General features: G+C 52.0%; 1 protein-coding gene and 1 long non-coding RNA gene across 2 annotated transcripts; one reads left to right on the top strand and one right to left on the bottom strand.

Annotated features, from left to right (window-relative positions):
• Positions 1 to 9,148: 9,148 nt before the first annotated feature.
• Positions 9,149 to 10,797, bottom strand: LOC115312419. The gene is made up of 3 exons (XR_005714946.2): positions 10,752 to 10,797; positions 9,794 to 9,960; positions 9,149 to 9,196 (listed from the first exon to the last, which is right to left on the bottom strand). It is a non-coding gene; the product is annotated as an uncharacterized LOC115312419 (long non-coding RNA).
• Positions 10,798 to 13,757: 2,960 nt separating this feature from the next.
• On the top strand, positions 13,758 to 15,932 carry LOC115331397. Its single transcript, XM_040207134.2, has one exon. It carries the CDS (start codon positions 14,703 to 14,705, stop codon positions 15,930 to 15,932), a length of 1,230 nt encoding a protein of 409 aa, XP_040063068.2. The 5' UTR covers positions 13,758 to 14,702.
• The last annotated feature ends 2,548 nt before the right edge of the window (positions 15,933 to 18,480 follow it).

The following is an 18,480-nucleotide window of genomic DNA, read 5'->3' as shown; positions in this document are numbered from 1 at the left end:
TTTTTTGGAAAGGTGTTTGTTATTCTCTTGCCCCCGGTTCCCTCTCTCCAAAGTAATGTTTGCTGGGGCGAAGTTTGGGAAAATAAATAACTTTTGTCCTAAGCTGAAAGCATGTGTTTGTATGTGTGTGTGTGCGTGTGCGTGTGTGTGTGTGTGTAGGCCCTCTATGGGATTCTTACATTCACAACCCGGAGACCCCTGTTCTTACTTCGTCCCTTTTCTCCCTGTATTTTTCTTTCCTTCCTGAACGTTCCCCACGGAGCCCCCAAGACGGCCCCACCACTAGCCTTGACAAAGGACCCTACGCTGTGTATATGTCGAGTGGCACGCTGCAGGCCGACCGCCTGGTGTGCAACCAGCGTGCTAGACCATTTTGTCTGTTCTCAGCTAGGCCTCCTCTTTTTACCTCCTTTTGGTCTAGCCAGGCAACAACCCTACATACTGCGGGGGAGGGGGAGACTCTTAATCAGTGTAGACCATGGTGCATGTGAAAAATTTAGTTGCTCGCAATTGTTAAAGGGAAGCTGAAGCGGTTTTAAATATGAGAAAAAACGCCCGAGCCTGGTTAATTCGTCCTCAACCATCACGAATATCATATTCGTTTGGTCATTTTCTGCGAGGATTAACCGGAAAAGCGCCTTTATCTCTTTCCCCCCGAAGCAGAGGGAAAGGGGAGAGAGGAGGAAGCCCGCCAGCCAACGTCACAAAAGGACCGGCTGGGGGGCCCCGCCGAGGCCGGCCGCGCTTCCCTCGAAGGCTGCTCTACTGGCTAATTTCGAGCCGTCTTCGTTCTGCTGCCGCATAGCGCTTGCTTTTTTTTCCGTTGACCGGTCGTGCTATTGACGCCTGACGTTTTGATCGTTCTCTTGTTTGTTCACGTGTTTGAAGAATTCTCGTGGCACCAAACCAACTGAATCGTGTTGTTGCAGGATGCCGTACTCATGTGTAGCCGCCGGCTTGCACGAACAGCGCTCGCCGCAGTATTCCCGCTTATCGTCGTTTTCACTCCGGCGTTAAGATTTTAAAGGGGTGGCTGGGTTTGAACAAGTACACCGTTTTTTGTTCGAAACGTGTTTCGGACGGCGCATATGAAAACTACGTACGCATGGGTTTGGGTCTGAAGAAGGCTCGCCTGAACCCGACGCTCTGGAGACAATCTTTGAACGTAAGAAGGCGATTCAGCGCATTAAAAGTCCCGAGAAAAGAGGAAACGTAACTAGGTAGGATTTTTAGGTCGACTGTTCTAGAAAAAAGCCATTACGTTATTAGAACTGTACTAGAAAAGCCGCGATCATGTAGCAAAATAGCGAGTTTCCACTGGCTCTCTTGTGCTAACCGCCTTATATTAGTGTTTTAGTGTTGGTTTTTTATATTGTTGAAGTGACTCTATTTTCCGGACCGACTTAGGTCTGGGGAATCTGGGAAACAAAAGAAAAGAATCTTGGGTATCCCAAGATTATTTTCTTTTGCTTATAATCTACTCCTCTACCCAGTCACTTGGGAGAGAGGACTTTTTCTAATAAGTGGTCATGCAGTTCATAATGATACTTTCACGGTGCAGCTTGTTCTAGCATAAACATTTTTTTCCTCTTTTTTTTTTTTATAGTTGCTGATAATATTTGAGGTTATATAGTTTTTAAACGTAAACGTAAATTTCGTTAAATTTTCCTTCCATAGGCTTATATTCTCTTCAGGAGAGCTTTTTAGAAATACAAAGCGTGTAGCCTTTTGTTCTGAATTGAGTTCTTTTTTTTTCAAGTCGCGCAGTGTTTTCCGTATTCGCAACATTCAGCGATGGTGGTACCGCTGTGTGAGAATCGCGCTCCCTAGCTGCTGGATGATTCGCCTCAATAAATGGGCTTGCCTACACATTCCTGGCGTGAAAAAATAACGCAAAGGCTCTAATGCTGCTCGTATGTAGCAGAAATAGAATTACGTACGCGTCGCAGACCCAGCCTCGTACGGCGCCGTTCTACGAGGATCATCCAGATGACAGCCATTTTGATAGGCACCAGTTCGCCCCCTATGGGTCGTAAAAGTCGGGAATAACGTTTGTGTCATGCAATGGTTCTTTGTGCCGTACAAATGCGATTGGACGATGAAAATGCCTGGTGGTGGTGTGATGCGGTCAACAAATCTTGGTAGAAGTATGCGAATGTATGCGAGCCCAGGAAGCTTTCACGAATTCGACATCAAATATAATGGCTGCCGGGCACATATCTCTACTTTTCCTAAAGCTATAATGGCGTAATAGTTGGTGGCAAACAAACTAAACGCAGGAGAGGGTACCGCTATCACAAGGATTACCTTCTGCGCAATTATTCGTATAGTTCGAAAGGACATGGCGGTGGCAGGACGGCGGCCCTTGTCTCATCAGCCGTCTCATCTCAGGGGAAGCTCTCCCGTCGCCCGAAGCCGATTATACTATCCCTTCAAACAACTTCAGCCTTGGTGAACAATGCAGCCTGCACGCTCACGTGTCCAGCAGCTGCCAAGAACGAAGGCCGATGTGTGCAGAATTCTTGTCCTCTGACGACCGTTTTGGGGACGGTCAACCTTATCCGGCTTGACGCGTCCCGTCAATAGCACTCCGTTTATTGTCAACGTTTTAGGTTACAATAAGTAGCAATCAGTACGTTCCTGGAGGTATGAAGCCGGCCATGTCGCGTCCCCGCAAGCGGTTTCTCGTGTCTGCGTTTATTACTGCAGGGGGTCATTTTTCTGCTTTGCCGACGGCTGGAACGCGTACTACGTCACGTCGAGGGTCGTCTGGACACATTCCTCTTTCGGATTCACCGAAAGATTTCGGAAAATCAGAAGCCGAACCTGATTTACAAGAGCAGAAGACCCGGCGTCCGGCTACATCCGCAGGCGACGGAACAAACGACAATCGAGATGGTCCTTTTATGACGTAGTGGCGCGTCACGCGTGACTAGCCAATGGCGTGCCGCTGCGGCGATCGCTTCTCCTTTCTTCGCTTCTTTTTGCGTTTAGGGGTTATTTTGGGTCAAATGGTTGCGATATTTAGACTCAGCAGGCCAAAACACGTCAGAATCAACCATTAACTCATTTTTTGCGAAAAACTCTTCAGCTTCGCTTTAATTATAGGCCGATCATATGCTTCTATTTTTTTTTTAAGTAAATATAAAAAAACGGCCATTCAAGATGGCCACCATTTTCCGGAAACCCTCCCCCCCCCACCAAAAGAAAAAAAAAAGACATTTTCTGTGTACCGCCCTGGTCTAACCTGTCGGGTCGACAAAGTTACGCAATCATGTGTGTGTATAATTTATTCTTGCTTTGGCCACTGTAGTAATTAGTGGCCAGGAGGTCAAAAAGAATGCTCCCCTCAGATGCGCTGTACATTACCCTAAACACACCAACAGGCAATCGTTACAGCGCTAGTGGCCTAGGTTGAATACTATCCTTTTCAGGATGGTAACGCTATGTAGAAAAAAGAATGCATTTACTTTACAGTTGAGGGTACATAACGAAGCGCAGCAGTCGTAGAATCGGTCGGCTGGGCGCGGGCTAGAGTTTCTAGTTGTGATGGCTGATAAATAAAATCCTCCAGCACCACGCTCCCTGTTACCCGCAACCATCAACAACGCGAAGGTCACGTGCTGTAGTCACGTTGGCCCGATAAGTGAGGAGGGTAAGGAGGAAAATGAGCATGGCTTGTGGAGGCTACACGGCTTACGTCATGCCCCCTCCCCCTCCTCCCCCTCCTCCCCTTCTAATCTCCTTGGCAAACATGCTAAGTACGGCCACAGAAAAAAAAAAAAAAAATTACACCATCTTCCCGAGGGGAACCATGGGGTGATGCGGAGCATCGTTCCATCACACTTCTTCGGAAGAACGAAGTGAAGTGGAGTCAACAGCGGTGAACTGAACGCGCGCAGAAATTGGTTTGCTCTTTATGTTTATACTGCCTTGATGAAATGCGCCTCAACGGGTAATCGGTCTCTTAGCTGTAGGTGAGAAATTTAGCCGGTACAGTACAACCGCTAACCTGGGATTCTTAACGTGCATCACGCAGTAGTCATCACACGAACGCGTGCCGGTACGAAACTCATCCAGATCGAAACGGGCGGGGGTGGCGGGGACTCGAACCCAGGAGGTTCCCAGCGCAAGCTTTCGCTCCACGCTCCGAGCTGAGACGCGTTAGCCCACTCAGCCACTTCCTCCCCTTGAACGCGCGCAGCGCGCTACCGCTGCTTATATTCAAACTTGAAGGAGAAGAAACTAGAGGAGGAGAGTTGCGCCTGCGCGCGCGGTGTGAGTAGAAGCGAACGCACGCGAAGTGCACGCAGCTGGTAGCTGCGTGCACTTCGCGCAGCTGTTGAAGAGAAAGAGAACTCACGCGCAGCTGTTGGAGAGAGGGACGCAGCTGGTAGCTGCGTGCACTTCGCGCAGCTGTTGGAGAGAGAGAGAACGCACGCGCAGCGAGGAGAGTTGCGCACGCGTAGTGTGAGTGCGGACTACGACGCCGCGGGACATAGCCCGAGCAAGAGATGCTCCGCATCTAAAAAAGAAGAAAAGTTTTGCAGTTTGTGGTGTTGCGAGCGAAGGTGGCGGCCTCGTGCTCGGCCGCTTTGTCGTGAGGACAAAACTGACCAGGGAAGCGAGCAAGCAGGAGGATATGAGGGATTTCCGTGGCGTTTCATTTTCGGTGAACAAGACAACAGAAGAGCCACGGTAATTTTCATTAATTTATGAAGATTTTTCTCGGTGGCTTTGGCGCTTGATTCATATCGGTTTAGCTTCGACAGTTTGGCCCTCCAGTTGTATTCAATTACAAACATAATAGTCATTTACTTACAAAAGAAGCAACGATTAGCACGTTATTCAATAAAGAACAAAATATTCTATTCAGAAAACGACGTTAATAAAATTGTTGCGAAGAAGTCCTTTAGAATACAGTTTTACACGAGTCTAGTGTCCGAAAGAGCCGCTAGTGGCGTTGCGTTAGCTCTCGTAACGCTGTAGTCCGTAGAGGGTTCCGAACGTGGTGGTTCCGCTACGCCACATAGAGCGGAAGTCGTAGCGGCTAGCGGATAGCCGCGGCGGGAGTGACTGAACGATATACCAAAACAAAAACACTCGAAGGGCTCAACCGGATCGGCCGGAAAAGTTTCGACTGCCTCCGGAGGGAGACTTTGACAGGTAAGTCATTGTAAAACTCTGAATCGTATTAACTGTCTCTATCGGTCTCGCCGATGAAGATCGACTAATAAGAGCTTGAGACGAGATAAACACGGAACAAAATTACCGGCGCGAAGAACTTTGGCACGTCTTTTCCCGCGTATTTGATTATGAAAGCTGACTCGCTCCCTTACACTGAGTCGGCCGAATTAAAGGGGCGGTGCAATGATTTTAACACTGAACGAATGTGCAGCTTGTATTTTTTATATTGTTTACTTCGGCATAAGTAAGAGAAAAAGTGCCACCATACCCCAAAATACCTCTATTTCGCTGCGTAATCGCAAAATAAAAAACGCTTTTTTTCCCAACCTGCGGCCACATGGTGGTTGCAAATGGAACCTGTGGTGTGACGCCTTCGGAGTGGTTTTTGTAAGTGATAGTGTTAGGCAATTGTAAGCTTGATTTAAGGTTAAGTTTAAAAAATCTTGTTGTTTAGGCATGCAGAAACGCTTCAAAAGCCTAATATTGCTGCTAAAAGGGTATGAATTACTTGTGGCGCGATCTACCGCAAGTCAACAAAACCTGCCGTCGCCATCATCCGTCGACGCCCGAGGGGCCTACGGCGGCTACACGAGCAACCCGGACGTTTTGTCTTTCCCTCGCTCGACGGAGTGCGTTGGTCGTGGTCCGTAGTATCATGGTATCGTTATTGTTCCTGGTATCTCGACCTCGACTTCGACTTCGACTGCCCGCCGCGTCGACTGCCCGCCGCACAAGTCCAACTGACTTACTATACGCAAGCATCTTGCGCTCGACGTCGCTCAGGCCGTCCGCCCATGCCGCCATGTTGGTCGGGAATCGGCGGGAGAGCGGGAGAGCGGCGAGCCTGGCGAGCCGGCGAGCGCTGGGGAAACGGAAGCCAGAAGAACCCAACCGGAAACCAACGCCACTCCGAATGACGTCACAGGCGAAGCTGGTGCCGCTTCAATGTTGAGTTGAGGGGTGCCAGAGATACCAATTTCTTTTATTTTTTTTAATGAAAACTAGGGCAAGCAGGAAAGAATAGTTTTCGGTCTTTCGTTTTATATGTGGCCGGGATCGATTCCCGCAATTAATTAGCCAAAGTCCGCAAATTCTCGCACCGCCCCTTTAAGAACAATTCGTGAGAGACTGAAGTGCCACTAAAATAAAGTGGGTTGCAGTGTTACCAGGAGCATATTGCGTCAGTGAAAGAAGAGTCACCAACGATCGAGCAACTCGCACTTTTGTTGTGCAACATATTTCCGCGATTGATGCTTCACAAGTGGCAACTAAAGATATGCGATGCTGCATTTATTTTTCAGGTTCACTTCACGAACGATCAGTTTGAGCCAGTGATATTGGCAAAGACTGACCTCAGGAAACTCAAGCCCATTTATAACTCCTTCCATTTTTTCACACCGACCTCTTCCGAATGTGCAATATTTTGCCTTGTAACAATATATATTTTATTGTCTTCATCTTTGTATGTGATTTGTCATTTCTGATTAATACATTTTTTTATTGACAATGAAAAAAATTTTTATTGTCTTTTTAAGGCTTTGCTGAAAGATCACTCTCTCCTCATATGTAACTCATGCAGTAAGGCACGCCCGCGGGTGTCCGGTAAAGCTTATATGCCTTGCAAGTGAACTCAAGGGCGCACCTTGCGCGTGAGGACGTCAAAACAATATCTCGAAACAGAGTAAGGATGAAGAGGGCCTTGGTAATAAATGGGCGAAATGAGAAACGCACTGCCAAGGCAACCGATCACGCTATTTCTTTTTTTTTTTTTTTAATTTTAACTGAGGCGATACAAGTGAATGTATTTGGTGGGTAGTTATATGCACGAGGCGCGTAAATAGCAGTCGTCGCATGTGCACAGTCTTAGGTAGTATTGGACGTTTATAAAATGTATACGAAGTAAAGCAAGCCGCTGGTTTGGCAAAACGAGCAGTTGCTTAAAATCACCGAAAAGCCCTGGTTTTGCACGCGTTGTGGTGTCATTTATTTGCCTAACTCGAGTGATGCCGAGTCTGCAAATGCACTTTATTCAAGAAAATGAAAAGTTTTAGTAGAACGAACGCTATGGACTGCGATTGTTGCGGGCGCGTGCTCAATCCATGCTCAAAGCGACGGCACGAGCTCCCGCCAGCAACGCAGTCCTCCTACGAACCTCTTTACACTCAGGGAGAGGTGCAGTCTATTGTGTGCCTGCTCTCAGCTCTTGCTGCAATAAGCGGGTAAACAAAATATATTTTTGCAGTGCACGCCGATTTCCCAAAATATTCAAAACTACGTTGGCATTTCTTTTTTCTTCATTTAGCGGAATTAGAGAAAGCTTGCCTGCACACCCAAGCGATTCCAACTCTGCTTGCGTTATTATATTTGCTGATCAAGACCTCTTCACGTGCTTTAGAGCTACAATAAATCTGCACAAAAGCTAGTTTCTTCACGTTAGAAAGGTCTTCATATTAAAATAAAAAAATAAAAACTCTAGTCCGCCGTATGCAATAGAAAATAAGTACGACCCGGCACGAAGGCGGACGCGCCTTGTGGGCCTCGCCCAGACATGGCGGTGGGGGGCGGGGTGCGGAAGGAGGGCAAGGAGGATGGCTTTCTACGGAAAGGAGTAAAACGCGGGGCGAGGAGGAATTAAACTTAGGGTGACTTCATGCGCGCTTCGCATAGAGTGATGCCAACTGCCTGTTTCCCTTTCCCAGACCCTCCTCCACCTTAGTAAACAGGATAACTGGGCGAGTTGGTATGGATTCATAATGGAACAGCGCGAATTTTTGCAAGGACAGAGGAAGAAACTGGACAGGACGAGCGCTGACTAACAACTGAAAGGTTTATTCTCAGGAAACCACGAAGAAAAACATACGACAACACGACTCTCTAATCACGATGGAAATGCGCATGCGCCTCAAAAGATTGGGCGCTATCAGTTACACAATGTTATATGCGTCATCCCCGATCTAAAAATTCGACCTCACAGTCCAGCTGGACAGTGAGGTTGAATTCGTGATTAGAGAGTCGTGTTGTCGTATGTTTTTCTTCGTGGTTTCCTGAGAATAAACCTTTCAGTTGTTAGTCAGCGCTCGTCCTGTCCAGTATCTTCCTCTGTCCCTGCAAAAATTCGCGCTGTTCCATTATGAATCCTCTTCCACCGCCATTTTCTTCCTCTCATTGTTTCCCTCTGCGTCGGAAAGTGACCTTTGTGTCCATCGGTCCTCCCATCCGAGGGGGAATATGCTAATCCTCCCTCCGTGGGTTCCACAACGCTGCTCCGAACTTGTGAGATAAGGTGCTTGTTTCCGGGAGGGTTATAAGCCCCACGAATTATCGCCGAGAACCAAAATGGCTGTTGGTTTGTCGGCGAGCGGTATTAGAAAGGGTGGCATCACCCTAGCAAAGCGCACATGAAGGCTCCCTAATTAAACTAAGTACGATAAGAGCTCCATCCTCTAGCGACGAGTTGAAACATGAAATTTGCTTCATATGTGCTACGACGCGTCCGAACGGAGACATGCTGGGTTGTGAACAAAGTTTATTGTCAGGGACGTGATAATATAGGCAGCCGATGCTTCGGGTGCAAAACAGAAAGGGTGGTGATAAGAATGATAAGCACATTGGAGGATGATACAAAGTTTCCAAGAGTCATGACACAGCTCTGATACAGCATTCCTTCCCCCTAGGGGCTATAGCGATCTACAGGCTTCCTTTCTCTGGTTGACCTTCGCAACTCTGGCGGCTGGGTGGTGCTGATATTTGGTTCTGCAGGTGTTGTATCTTGTACTGCATCTTGTCGAGCGCCTTGCGTTGTCTTTGCAGCTGTCCCTGGTACTTTGAGTGCCAGCGGCTCTCGAAAACGGATCTGGTCAATGTGACGTCGGACTTCTCCCGACGGTGTGTCCACTGAGACCATCCTTGCTCCGGTCGTTGTAGTTACCGTCCCTGGCAACTACCTTTCTCCTTCTCCGAAGTTCCGGGCCCAAACTGGATTTCCGGGCCACAGCTTGCTACGGGGTTCCTGCAAAGGCACCAATGAAGCACCAGGATACGGCAGGCAGGCGTCTAGACGAGATCTGATCTGGTAGCCTAGCAGTCGTTGTGATGGCGAAGAACCGTCAGCCAAAGGAGTTCGGCGGTACGCGAATAATATTTTAGCCAAACGCGTAGCAAGGTTACCATGCGTGACCTTTTTTAGACCATCCTTAATCGTCCTGACTGCTCTTTCTGCTAGCCCGTTGGACTGAGGGTGGTATGGAGCAGTGCGTAGATGTTCTACGTTATTTCCCGCGAGGAATCGAGAGAACGATTCTGCCGTAAATTGAGTCCCGTTGTCTGTCACGATAGTCTTCGGTATCCCAAAAATGGCTGAACATTTCGCGCACAGCTGCTATTGTAGAATCGGCAGTCGAATTCTTCATGGCCACCGCCTCTATCCACTTTGAGTGAGAGTCCACTGCAATTAATATCATGGCGTCCGACACCGGTCCCGCGAAATCCAGGTGTAATCGCGACCACTTTTCTCCCGTCTCCGGCCACTTCACCGGAACATATGATGGCGGCATCGGCCGTGCCTGCATACACGCACTGCAACTCCGGGAAAGATGTTCAATCTCACCATCGAGCCCTGGCCACCAAAGAAGTGTCCGCGCGACCGCCTTCATCGCCGATGCTCCTTGATGGGTCTCGTGCAGCATTTTTAGCATCGCTCCACGTGCTGTCTGTGGCACGACGACCCGGTGCCCCCAGTAGAGCAAACCCTGGGCTACGGTGAGTTCCAACTTCCTGTGAAAGAAGGGTTGCATTTGTGGGTCGTCATCCTCTAGGTGCTTTGCCCATCCGTGCAGCACATAGTCTTTCTCCCTGGACAGTAGCGGGTCCTCCGAGGTTAATGACCGCAATCGTTGTGCTGACAGAATAGTATCATCGAGTTGGTTAACTGAAAGCACATATTCTGGCAGCTCGTCCGTCTCTTTGTCAGGAACATTTATCGGTAAACGACTCAGTGCATCAGCGTTCTGGTTCTGGGGCCCCGGCTTGTATTCTATCTTGTACTGATATGCCCCTAGCAGTAACGCCCAGCGCTGAATTCTGGCCGCCGCCATGACAGGTGTAGGTCTGTCCTCCCTCAGCAACCCTACCAAGGGCTTGTGGTCGGTAACGAGCGTGAAGTCCCGCCCCAACAGATAATCTCTAAATTTGGTTACCCCAAACACTAGGGCTAATGCTTCACGCTCAAGTTGCGAATAATTTCTTTCTGCCTTTGATAGCGTCCGGGACCTGAATCCTATTGGTCTGTCCACGTGTCCGAAACTATGGGACAACACAGCCCCTACCCCATAAGGCGATGCGTCACACTCGAGACGTAAAACTTTAGACGGGTCAAAATGCGTAAGAACATCTGCCGTACATAACACCCGCTTGGCCTTTCTGAAAGCATGCTCCTCTGCTTGGTCCCATTTCCAGCGTTGATTCTTCGCTAGAAGGTTGTACAGTGGCGCCAAGAGGGTAGCCATGTTGGGCAGAAACTTGCTGTAGTAGGTCAAAAGTCCTATGAAAGAGCGGAGTTCACTTACGTTCTTCGGGCTCCTTGCTTCCATTATAGCCGCCAGGTTCTTTTCCGTAGAGTGTAGGCCGTTTTTGTTGATGCGGTGCCCGAGATAGCAGACTTCGTCCTGCCAGAAGTTACACTTCCCTCTGTGCAGCTTGACTCCGTTCTCATTGAAACGCTGCAGCACCTGCTTGAGCACGCTCCTGTCTTCCTTTCTTCTCTCCGTGACAATGACGTCATCGAGATACGCTTGTACGCCGTGTATTCCTCGCAGCAGGCTCTCCATCTTGCGCTGGAAGATAGCGGGTGCGGAAGAAATACCGAATGGCAGCCGGTTGAAACAGAAGAGACCACGGTGCGTGTTGATGACGATTAACTTCTTGGATTCGTCATCGAGTGGCACTTGATTGTACGCATCTCGAAGGTCCAACGTACTGTACCTGTCGCCCCCATTGAGTGCCGCGAACAGGTCGTCGATTACGGGGAGTGGATATTGCTCGGTGCAGCAGGCTGAGTTTACGGTCAACTTAAAATCGCCGCAAATTCTTATGGTCCCATCCTTTTTTAAAACAGGGACAATTGGTGTTGCCCAGTCCGCGTGAGGAACCGCAGAGATAACACCGTTTTTGACAAGTCTGTCCAGTTCATTAGACACTTTGTCACGCATGGCGTATGGCAGAGGCCTGGCCTTGAAAAACTTGGGTGCAGTTCCTTCTTTCACATATAGATGCGCTGGCGGGCCTTTCAGCAAACCCAGTCCGTCACTGAACAACTCCTCGTATTCTGACAGTAGTTCTTTCAGCTCGACGTCCTGCGCGGTTTCGGTTGCCGCCGTTAACTTCAAAACAGGTGTTCCAAGACAGTTCAACTTTTGTATTAAGTCGCGTCCACATACACTTGGACCTGCGCAGTCTAGGATTGTCAGTGTCGCCGTCACCTCTTGGTCACAATACTTGACGGCAAGCGTAAGCTTACCAGCCACCGGCAGCTTCCCCAGGTAGCATGACAACTTCAGTCTCGAACGTTCCATCTTCGGCCAGCCATGGCAGTGCCTGTCATATACGTCCCTTGAGATTACGCAGACCGGCGAACCTGTATCCACCTCCATGACGATGTCGGCGCCACCCCAACAAAATTTCCTGCGCACAGGTGCAACCAACTGTTCGTCTGTTGAGAGATACGACTTCAAGGTCAACAGCTGCAGTGACATGTCGCTCTCATCGCTGCTGGCTTCGTTTCCGTGTATCGAACAAGCTTTGGCTTGTTTCTTGGTTTCCGTGCGACACATTCGGGCTGCATGACCTTTCTTTCCACACTGGAAGCACTTCATGTTCATGAACCGGCATGTTTCTGTTCCGTGCGCTGCGTTCCCGCATCTTCCGCACAAGTTAGCCTGCACGCGAGAACCTTTATCTGTTTTCCTGAAGTTGAATCTTCGCATTTTTTCGGTGAGCGCGTTCAAGGCTGGGGCTGGTTCCTCTGCCGGCTCCGGTTGCTTAATTTCTTGCGCGCCTTGCGTGGCTGCTTCAGCGGCTCGCACGATTCTTTCAGTTTCTTGCAATGTCAGCTTCGGCTGTGCCAGCAGCAGCTTCTGAACATCCGTATCTCGAATGCCACACATAATTCTGTCTCGAATCATCCGGTCTAGCATGTTTCCAAAATTACATTTGTCAGCTATGCGTCGGAGTTGCACGATAAACTCTTGCACCGACTCTCCCTCTTTCTGGGTCTGGTGATAAAACTTGAAACTTTCTGCTATTTCGTTTGGTGGTGGCGCGTAGAAATCTTCTAGAATTGTCACGACCTCTTTATAGGTTAATTCGCTCACCTTTTGGAGCACATCGGCCACTCAGTACTTCAATTGTTCTTGATCCGAGGGCGGACACCAGCAGGGCTCTTTTCTTGGCGTCCTCCTTGATTTCGTTTCCTTCGAAGTAGGATTCAATCCGGATGGTTTACGAGGCCCACTTGTCTTTCCCATCGTCGAACTGCGGCACTTGATACGCCATGCTTTACCCAGGGTGGCAATACGCCACTACCCGCGTTGATTCGTTCTCGTCGCCACTGCTACGACGCGTCCGAACGGAGACATGCTGGGTTGTGAACAACGTTTATTGTCAGGGACGTGATAATATAGGCAGCCGATGCTTCGGGTGCAAAACAGAAAGGGTGGTGATAAGAATGATAAGTACATACAAAGTTTCCAAGAGTCATGACACAGCTCTGATACAGCAATATGGCTATCAGCTTGTCACTGAATATCCCCAGAGTCCGAAACTCACAGGCACGTGGTGCCAAGATGGTGGCTCAATATTTTTTCTTTACTGTGGACACAGTTGCCTAGAGAGGGGTAGTTGGTCCACTCGGCCACGAAACCGGTCTGATTGATTTATTCCAGCCCAAAATTCGTTTCATGGGCCTTTAACGAAAAAACACTAACTGTTCTCCAAATGTAAAAAAAGTATACATATTTATATTTATATATTGTTGTTCTTACGCTTTATTAAGATAAGGATGGCGCGACGGCCTGGGGGGGACGGTTTAGAGGGGGCGGATTAAAGAAAACGAAAATTAAAGTTATTATATCCTTCGGCCAATGCCCGTCGCGCGCGCAAAGTCCCAGAGGGACAGCAGCGTCCCTTTCGCACAGGCACTAACTACTCTTGGGGTTAATCCAGTCCTCGTAGGCACGCACATTGGGGTCTAGAAAACAACTCCGTTCAGTTTGGAGCCCCGCACACTCCCACAGTAGATGTCGGACCGTGGGGGGAACGCCTGTAGAACATGTAGAGCAGGTCACCGCCGGCCTGGGAGCCTCGGTGGACTCCACTAACTCGGAGTGGGAACTCGCGTGTGAGGTGGATGTATCGCCTGAGTATTCTGCAGCAGGCGGGCGCCCTCTCTCGGGGGTGTAGGTTCTCCATCGGACCAGGACGTCTTCAGTAATAGCCGCCCCGGTGCGTGCTTTATGAATGAGCACTTGTGCACCTCTAGGCAGATTTCTCGGTGGGGGTGAAGGGTTGGCTGGGGTCTGCTCCTTGACACTAAGGCGATCCGCCTTCTTAGCTGCTGCCTTTTTTTCCCAGGGATCGGGGTCGAGTAGTGCAGGTAGGACCAAAATATCCGGGTCGGAGCGGATGCTTGACTGCGCGCTCGCACACGCATGAGCGGCCTCGTTGCCTCGGCCGCCCGCGTGTCCCGGTACTCAACCCACCCGCACCTTTATGTTGCGGGTGGAGAGCAGTTCAGCACATAGGGTCTTAATGCGCTGGCAGAGGGAGCCCTGACGGGGTGTGAGCCCAAGCCTAGTGACGGCCTCTCTGCTGCCCATATAAACCAGAACCCGGATGGGATCAGGGGAGCTGGCTTGAGGTCTGTGTTGTGGGGACCCTCTCCCTGGCTCCTCCGCGCTCCGTGACCTTCCCGGTCCCCGCCGCCGTACTGTCGGGCGCTCCTTCGTTCCCCGTGACCTTCCCGTTTTCCGTCGCCGTCCTGTCGCGGAACGTCCGAGCTCTCCGGGAGGAACGGGGCAAGCGCCCCCTCACCCAGCGCTGACGTCGGAGGGTCGGCTCGCAGCAAGGTTCCCGATTGGACGGTCGGCGGGACAAGGACTTGGGAAGGTCTTAAAAGGGGAACGGAGACAAAGGAAGGGGTCTTTGGCTGGCGACTTCGAAAGGGACCGGTCAGGGAGGTCACCGGGACGACAGCGACGAGCGGCTCTCCAACGGCGTGAGTTTCAGTAAACTCTTTTGAACACGCACTGTGTCGGTGACTTCTTGGGGAGCGAGCGAGGCACGTCCCGATCGGGCGTCGATTAGGTAGCGACCCACATAATCTGGCGCCCACGTGGGAGCCCGATCGGTTGGCCGTTGCTTTCGCTCCTCCCTGAGAGGTCGCGCACTTTCCGTTTTCGCGGATTTTGGAGGTTAGCGTGCTCGAATTTTGCGAATTGTGTTCGAGTTGGTAGAAAGTGACAATGGTCGACACCAGGTCGACCACCGGCGCGAGTAAGGACGGTTCGTCGGAGGACGAGCCTGGGCGAGATAGCGCTGGGGCTGCTCCGATTAGCGGAGACTCGGGCTCACGCGCGCCCCCGGAGACTGGGCCTTCGCCCCCAGCTTCACCAGCGACGGAAGGCGTGCTAGACGCCGGTGAACTGATGCGCGCGATGACGCGGATGATGGACGCGATGTCGCGGCAGATGGGGACAGCCCCAAGCGTCGCGAGTGCCGCGCCTTTGCCGATACACCGCCCGCGGTTGAGCTTGCCTACGCCGACGTACTCGGGGTACTCCGACGGGAAATCGGTGCACGATTTCCTGCAGGATTTAGACGCGTACGTAACCGCTTTGGGGGCATCGGACGCAACAGCCCTGCTGCAGATCGTGCCGATTGCACTGACGGGCGACGCCGCGCGTTGGAGACGGCTGCAAACGCCGTTCCAATCAATGGCGGACTTCCGGGCGCGGTTTCGGGAGGAACTCCTTCCTCCCGACTACGAGATGCGGATTCGCGACGAGCTGGCGAGCCGCACTCAGCACCCGGATGAGAGCCTCGTGGAGTACGTCCGTGCACTCCAGGAGCTCTACTCGCGGGCCGAACCCTCCGCGCCTAACGCGGAGAAAGTAGCGAGGGCGATCCGCCAGTGCCACCCCAGATTTAAGGCGTATCTTCGAGGACGCGATTTCGCAGACCTCGAAGCACTGGCGAGAGAGGCGCGCACGGTTCAAACAGGCTTGCTCGCTGAGCTGCAGTATCGGCCCCCTCCAAGGGCCAAGGAGTCCTTGGAGCCGGGTTGCGCGTGGACGGGACGCGCCGCGGACGGTTACGTCGAGTCGCAGACGGCGTACGTGGCCGTCGCGGATCGCGGGAATGGCGGAGCCATTCCACCTCGGGCCCTCGACCCATTCGGCTTCGAGCAAAGGCGCAGGGTAGCCAGCGCACACTCAGCCGGGGCGCAACCCCGTAGGGGGGGCGGCGCGGTCGAATACCGCGGAGACGTAACGCGTTACGACGCTCGCGGCAGCGACAACAGCGCTCGGCGAGGCGGCGCGCCGCGTGCCGTTAGCAACAGATCAACTGTAGCACGCGACGACCGCGCCCAAGTCAGGTGCTTCAGGTGCCACCAGCCTGGGCACATCAGGCGGCATTGCACGTGGGCAGCGGAATCCGGATACTCGGAAAACGCGCGGGGCCGGCGCCAGTAATCGGGTTGCCCGAATCAAGGTTGCCGGCCGCTGCCGAGGCCCCGGGTCAGTTCGCCGACGGGGCGGAAGTCGCGGGCAGCGATCGGGTAGCGTTCGCGCCGTCGGCATGTCGGGCTCAGGACTCGACACCTGAAAGGGGTCCGTACGTGCGGGTAGAGATCGGTGGTAAAGATTATCTAGCATTAGTCGACACCGGCTCAACCCTCTCTCTCATCGGAGACTCCGTGTATACGGACTGCCGCAAAAGAAACCTGTGCATGCGCGAAGTTGCAACTCCGTTGCGTTTAGCGGCGGGATCGGCCGAGGCGCAATGCGCAGTTCGCCTTCACCTCGGCCTCGACGGCAAGCGAAGGAGGCAGCGCTTCGTTTACCTGCCGGGCATGTCAATCCCAGTTATTTTGGGACAGGACTTCGTTTGCCGAGAGGGGATCATTCTAGACCTAAAGAATAACGGGTACCACTACAACCCGCTGACCCCTCTCATCCCCTTTGTAGCCCCACCTAGTTTGGGGAAGGGATCGGAATGTTCGCTCGCTAGGCTGCGCGAGGAGCAGGTGTTAGCTGCGCGGGCCGTACCACATAACGTTGAACAGATCGTGGCTTCTTTCGACGGGCCGGCCGAACAAAGGCGATCGTTAGCGGACGCTTTGTCTAGACACGCAGCTATGTTTACTGAGAGGCCGGGAGTCACGCATGTTTTACAACATGAGATAGACACGGGAGACGCTAGGCCGTGGGGTTGTAACCCCAGACCGCTGAGTGTGCACAAGCGAGCTCTCCTAGATAAGGCTCTCGATGAAATGTTGGACACGGGGGCCGTACGGCCGTCGCAAAGCCCGTGGGCATTTCCGGTAGTGCTAGCGCCGAAGAAAGACGGGACAGCCCGTTTTTGCGTAGACTACCGCCGACTCAATGAGATGACCAAAAGGGACGCGTATCCTTTTCCATCTATTGAGTCCATCATGTACTCGCTGGGTAGCGCGAAGGTCTTTACCACGCTGGACTGCAGCAGAGGCTTCCTGCAGATCCAGGTAGCACCAGACGACGTCCAAAAGACAGCGTTCACTTGTCACAGGGGGTTGTTTGAGTTTACCCGCCTGCCGTTCGGATTATCGAATTCGCCGTCTAGTTTTCAGCGGCTGATGGACATCGTGCTGGGGGACGCGAAGTTTAACTTTGCCATGGCTTACATGGACGATGTCGTAGTATTCTCGAACTCGTTCGAAGAGCACCTAACTCATCTCGAGATCGTTCTGAGTAGAATGGGGGAGGCTGGGTTGACGATCAACCCAGATAAGGTAAGCTCGCAGCCTCGAGGGTTAATCTCTTAGGCTTTATCGTTGACAACGGTACGTTGAAGCCGAACGACGATAAGTTGGGGGCCATCCTCAATTATCCAGCGCCGTGTGACGTAAAGAGCCTTCAGAGGTTTCTAGGGATGGTCGGTTTTTATCGGCAGTTCATTCCGGGATGCGCGGAGCTAGCACAGCCATTGAACCAATTGCTGCGGAAAAACTCAAGGTGGATCTGGGGGAGGGAGCACGACGCGGCTTTCGCGTCTCTCGCGAAGGCAATAGCTGATACAGCGAGCTTACATTTACCAGATCTAAACCGGCATTTCGTCGTACAGACGGACGCGAGCGACTACGGTGTCGGAGCGGTGTTGCTACAGGAGCACGATGGGCAGTTGCGCCCTGTGGCTTTCGCGAGCCGAACGCTTACACCGCCCGAGCGCAACAACAGCGTAACGGAGAAGGAGGGGCTGGCCGTCATGTTCGCTTTGAAAAAGTTCGATCTCTATCTAGACGGTACGACTTTTGTCATACAGACGGATCACGCTGCGGTAACATGGATCCAGAGGTTGAAGGAGCCAGCGGGAAGGCTGGCTCGCTAGGCTCTGACCCTGCAGCGCTACTCCTACACTGTCGAATACCGAAAGGGCTCGAGCAACAAGGTTGCGGACGCGCTCTCTCGGGCACCCCAGGACGGTGGTCGGGAGGAGGAGACGCGACCGTTGGGGGGCGAAGAGCGCGGGAGACGATAGAGAATACCTCCGTGCGCGGGGGAGAAGCCCCCCGCGATCGCGGGAAAGCGAGAGAATAGCTGGGAGGAGGGGAAGCAGCCGGAGTTCGTAGCAGCGGTGGGTCACTCTACGAGGGAGCAAAGGATCGTGGCTTGGGGGAAGTGGTAATCAAGGCAGAGCTTGTCGAGGCCCAGGGAGCAGATGGATTTTGTCAGCGGGTGTTGGGAAAACTTGCGGAAATTGCGGTTGACACCGGGAACACTGACGGACAAATCGGCGCGCCGTTCGATTCGTATCTGCTGGGCGAAGATGGGTTATTGCTCCGCTATATCCCCGCGATCGACGAAGAGGAGGGGAACGACCCTCCCTTCAGGGTGGTGATTCCTAGGAAGCTACGCAGGAAGTTTTTCAGATACTTCCACGACTCGGCTCTGGCGGGTCATGGCAGCGGCGGCAAGACTTTTCAAAAGTTATGTCGCGTCGCGACCTGGCCGGGAATGAGGCAGGACGTATTTCGGTACTGTC

This window comes from Ixodes scapularis, unplaced genomic scaffold (assembly GCF_016920785.2).
Source record: "Ixodes scapularis isolate PalLabHiFi unplaced genomic scaffold, ASM1692078v2 PGA_scaffold1__304_contigs__length_218370807, whole genome shotgun sequence".
NCBI lineage: Eukaryota > Metazoa > Arthropoda > Arachnida > Ixodida > Ixodidae > Ixodes > Ixodes scapularis.
This window is presented reverse-complemented; position numbering and strand designations above follow the sequence as displayed.

Excerpts from the sequence above, each read along its gene's own strand:
- LOC115331397 (XM_040207134.2), top strand. The coding sequence starts at position 14,703 with ATGGTCGACACCAGGTCGACCACCGGCGCGAGTAAGGACGGTTCGTCG.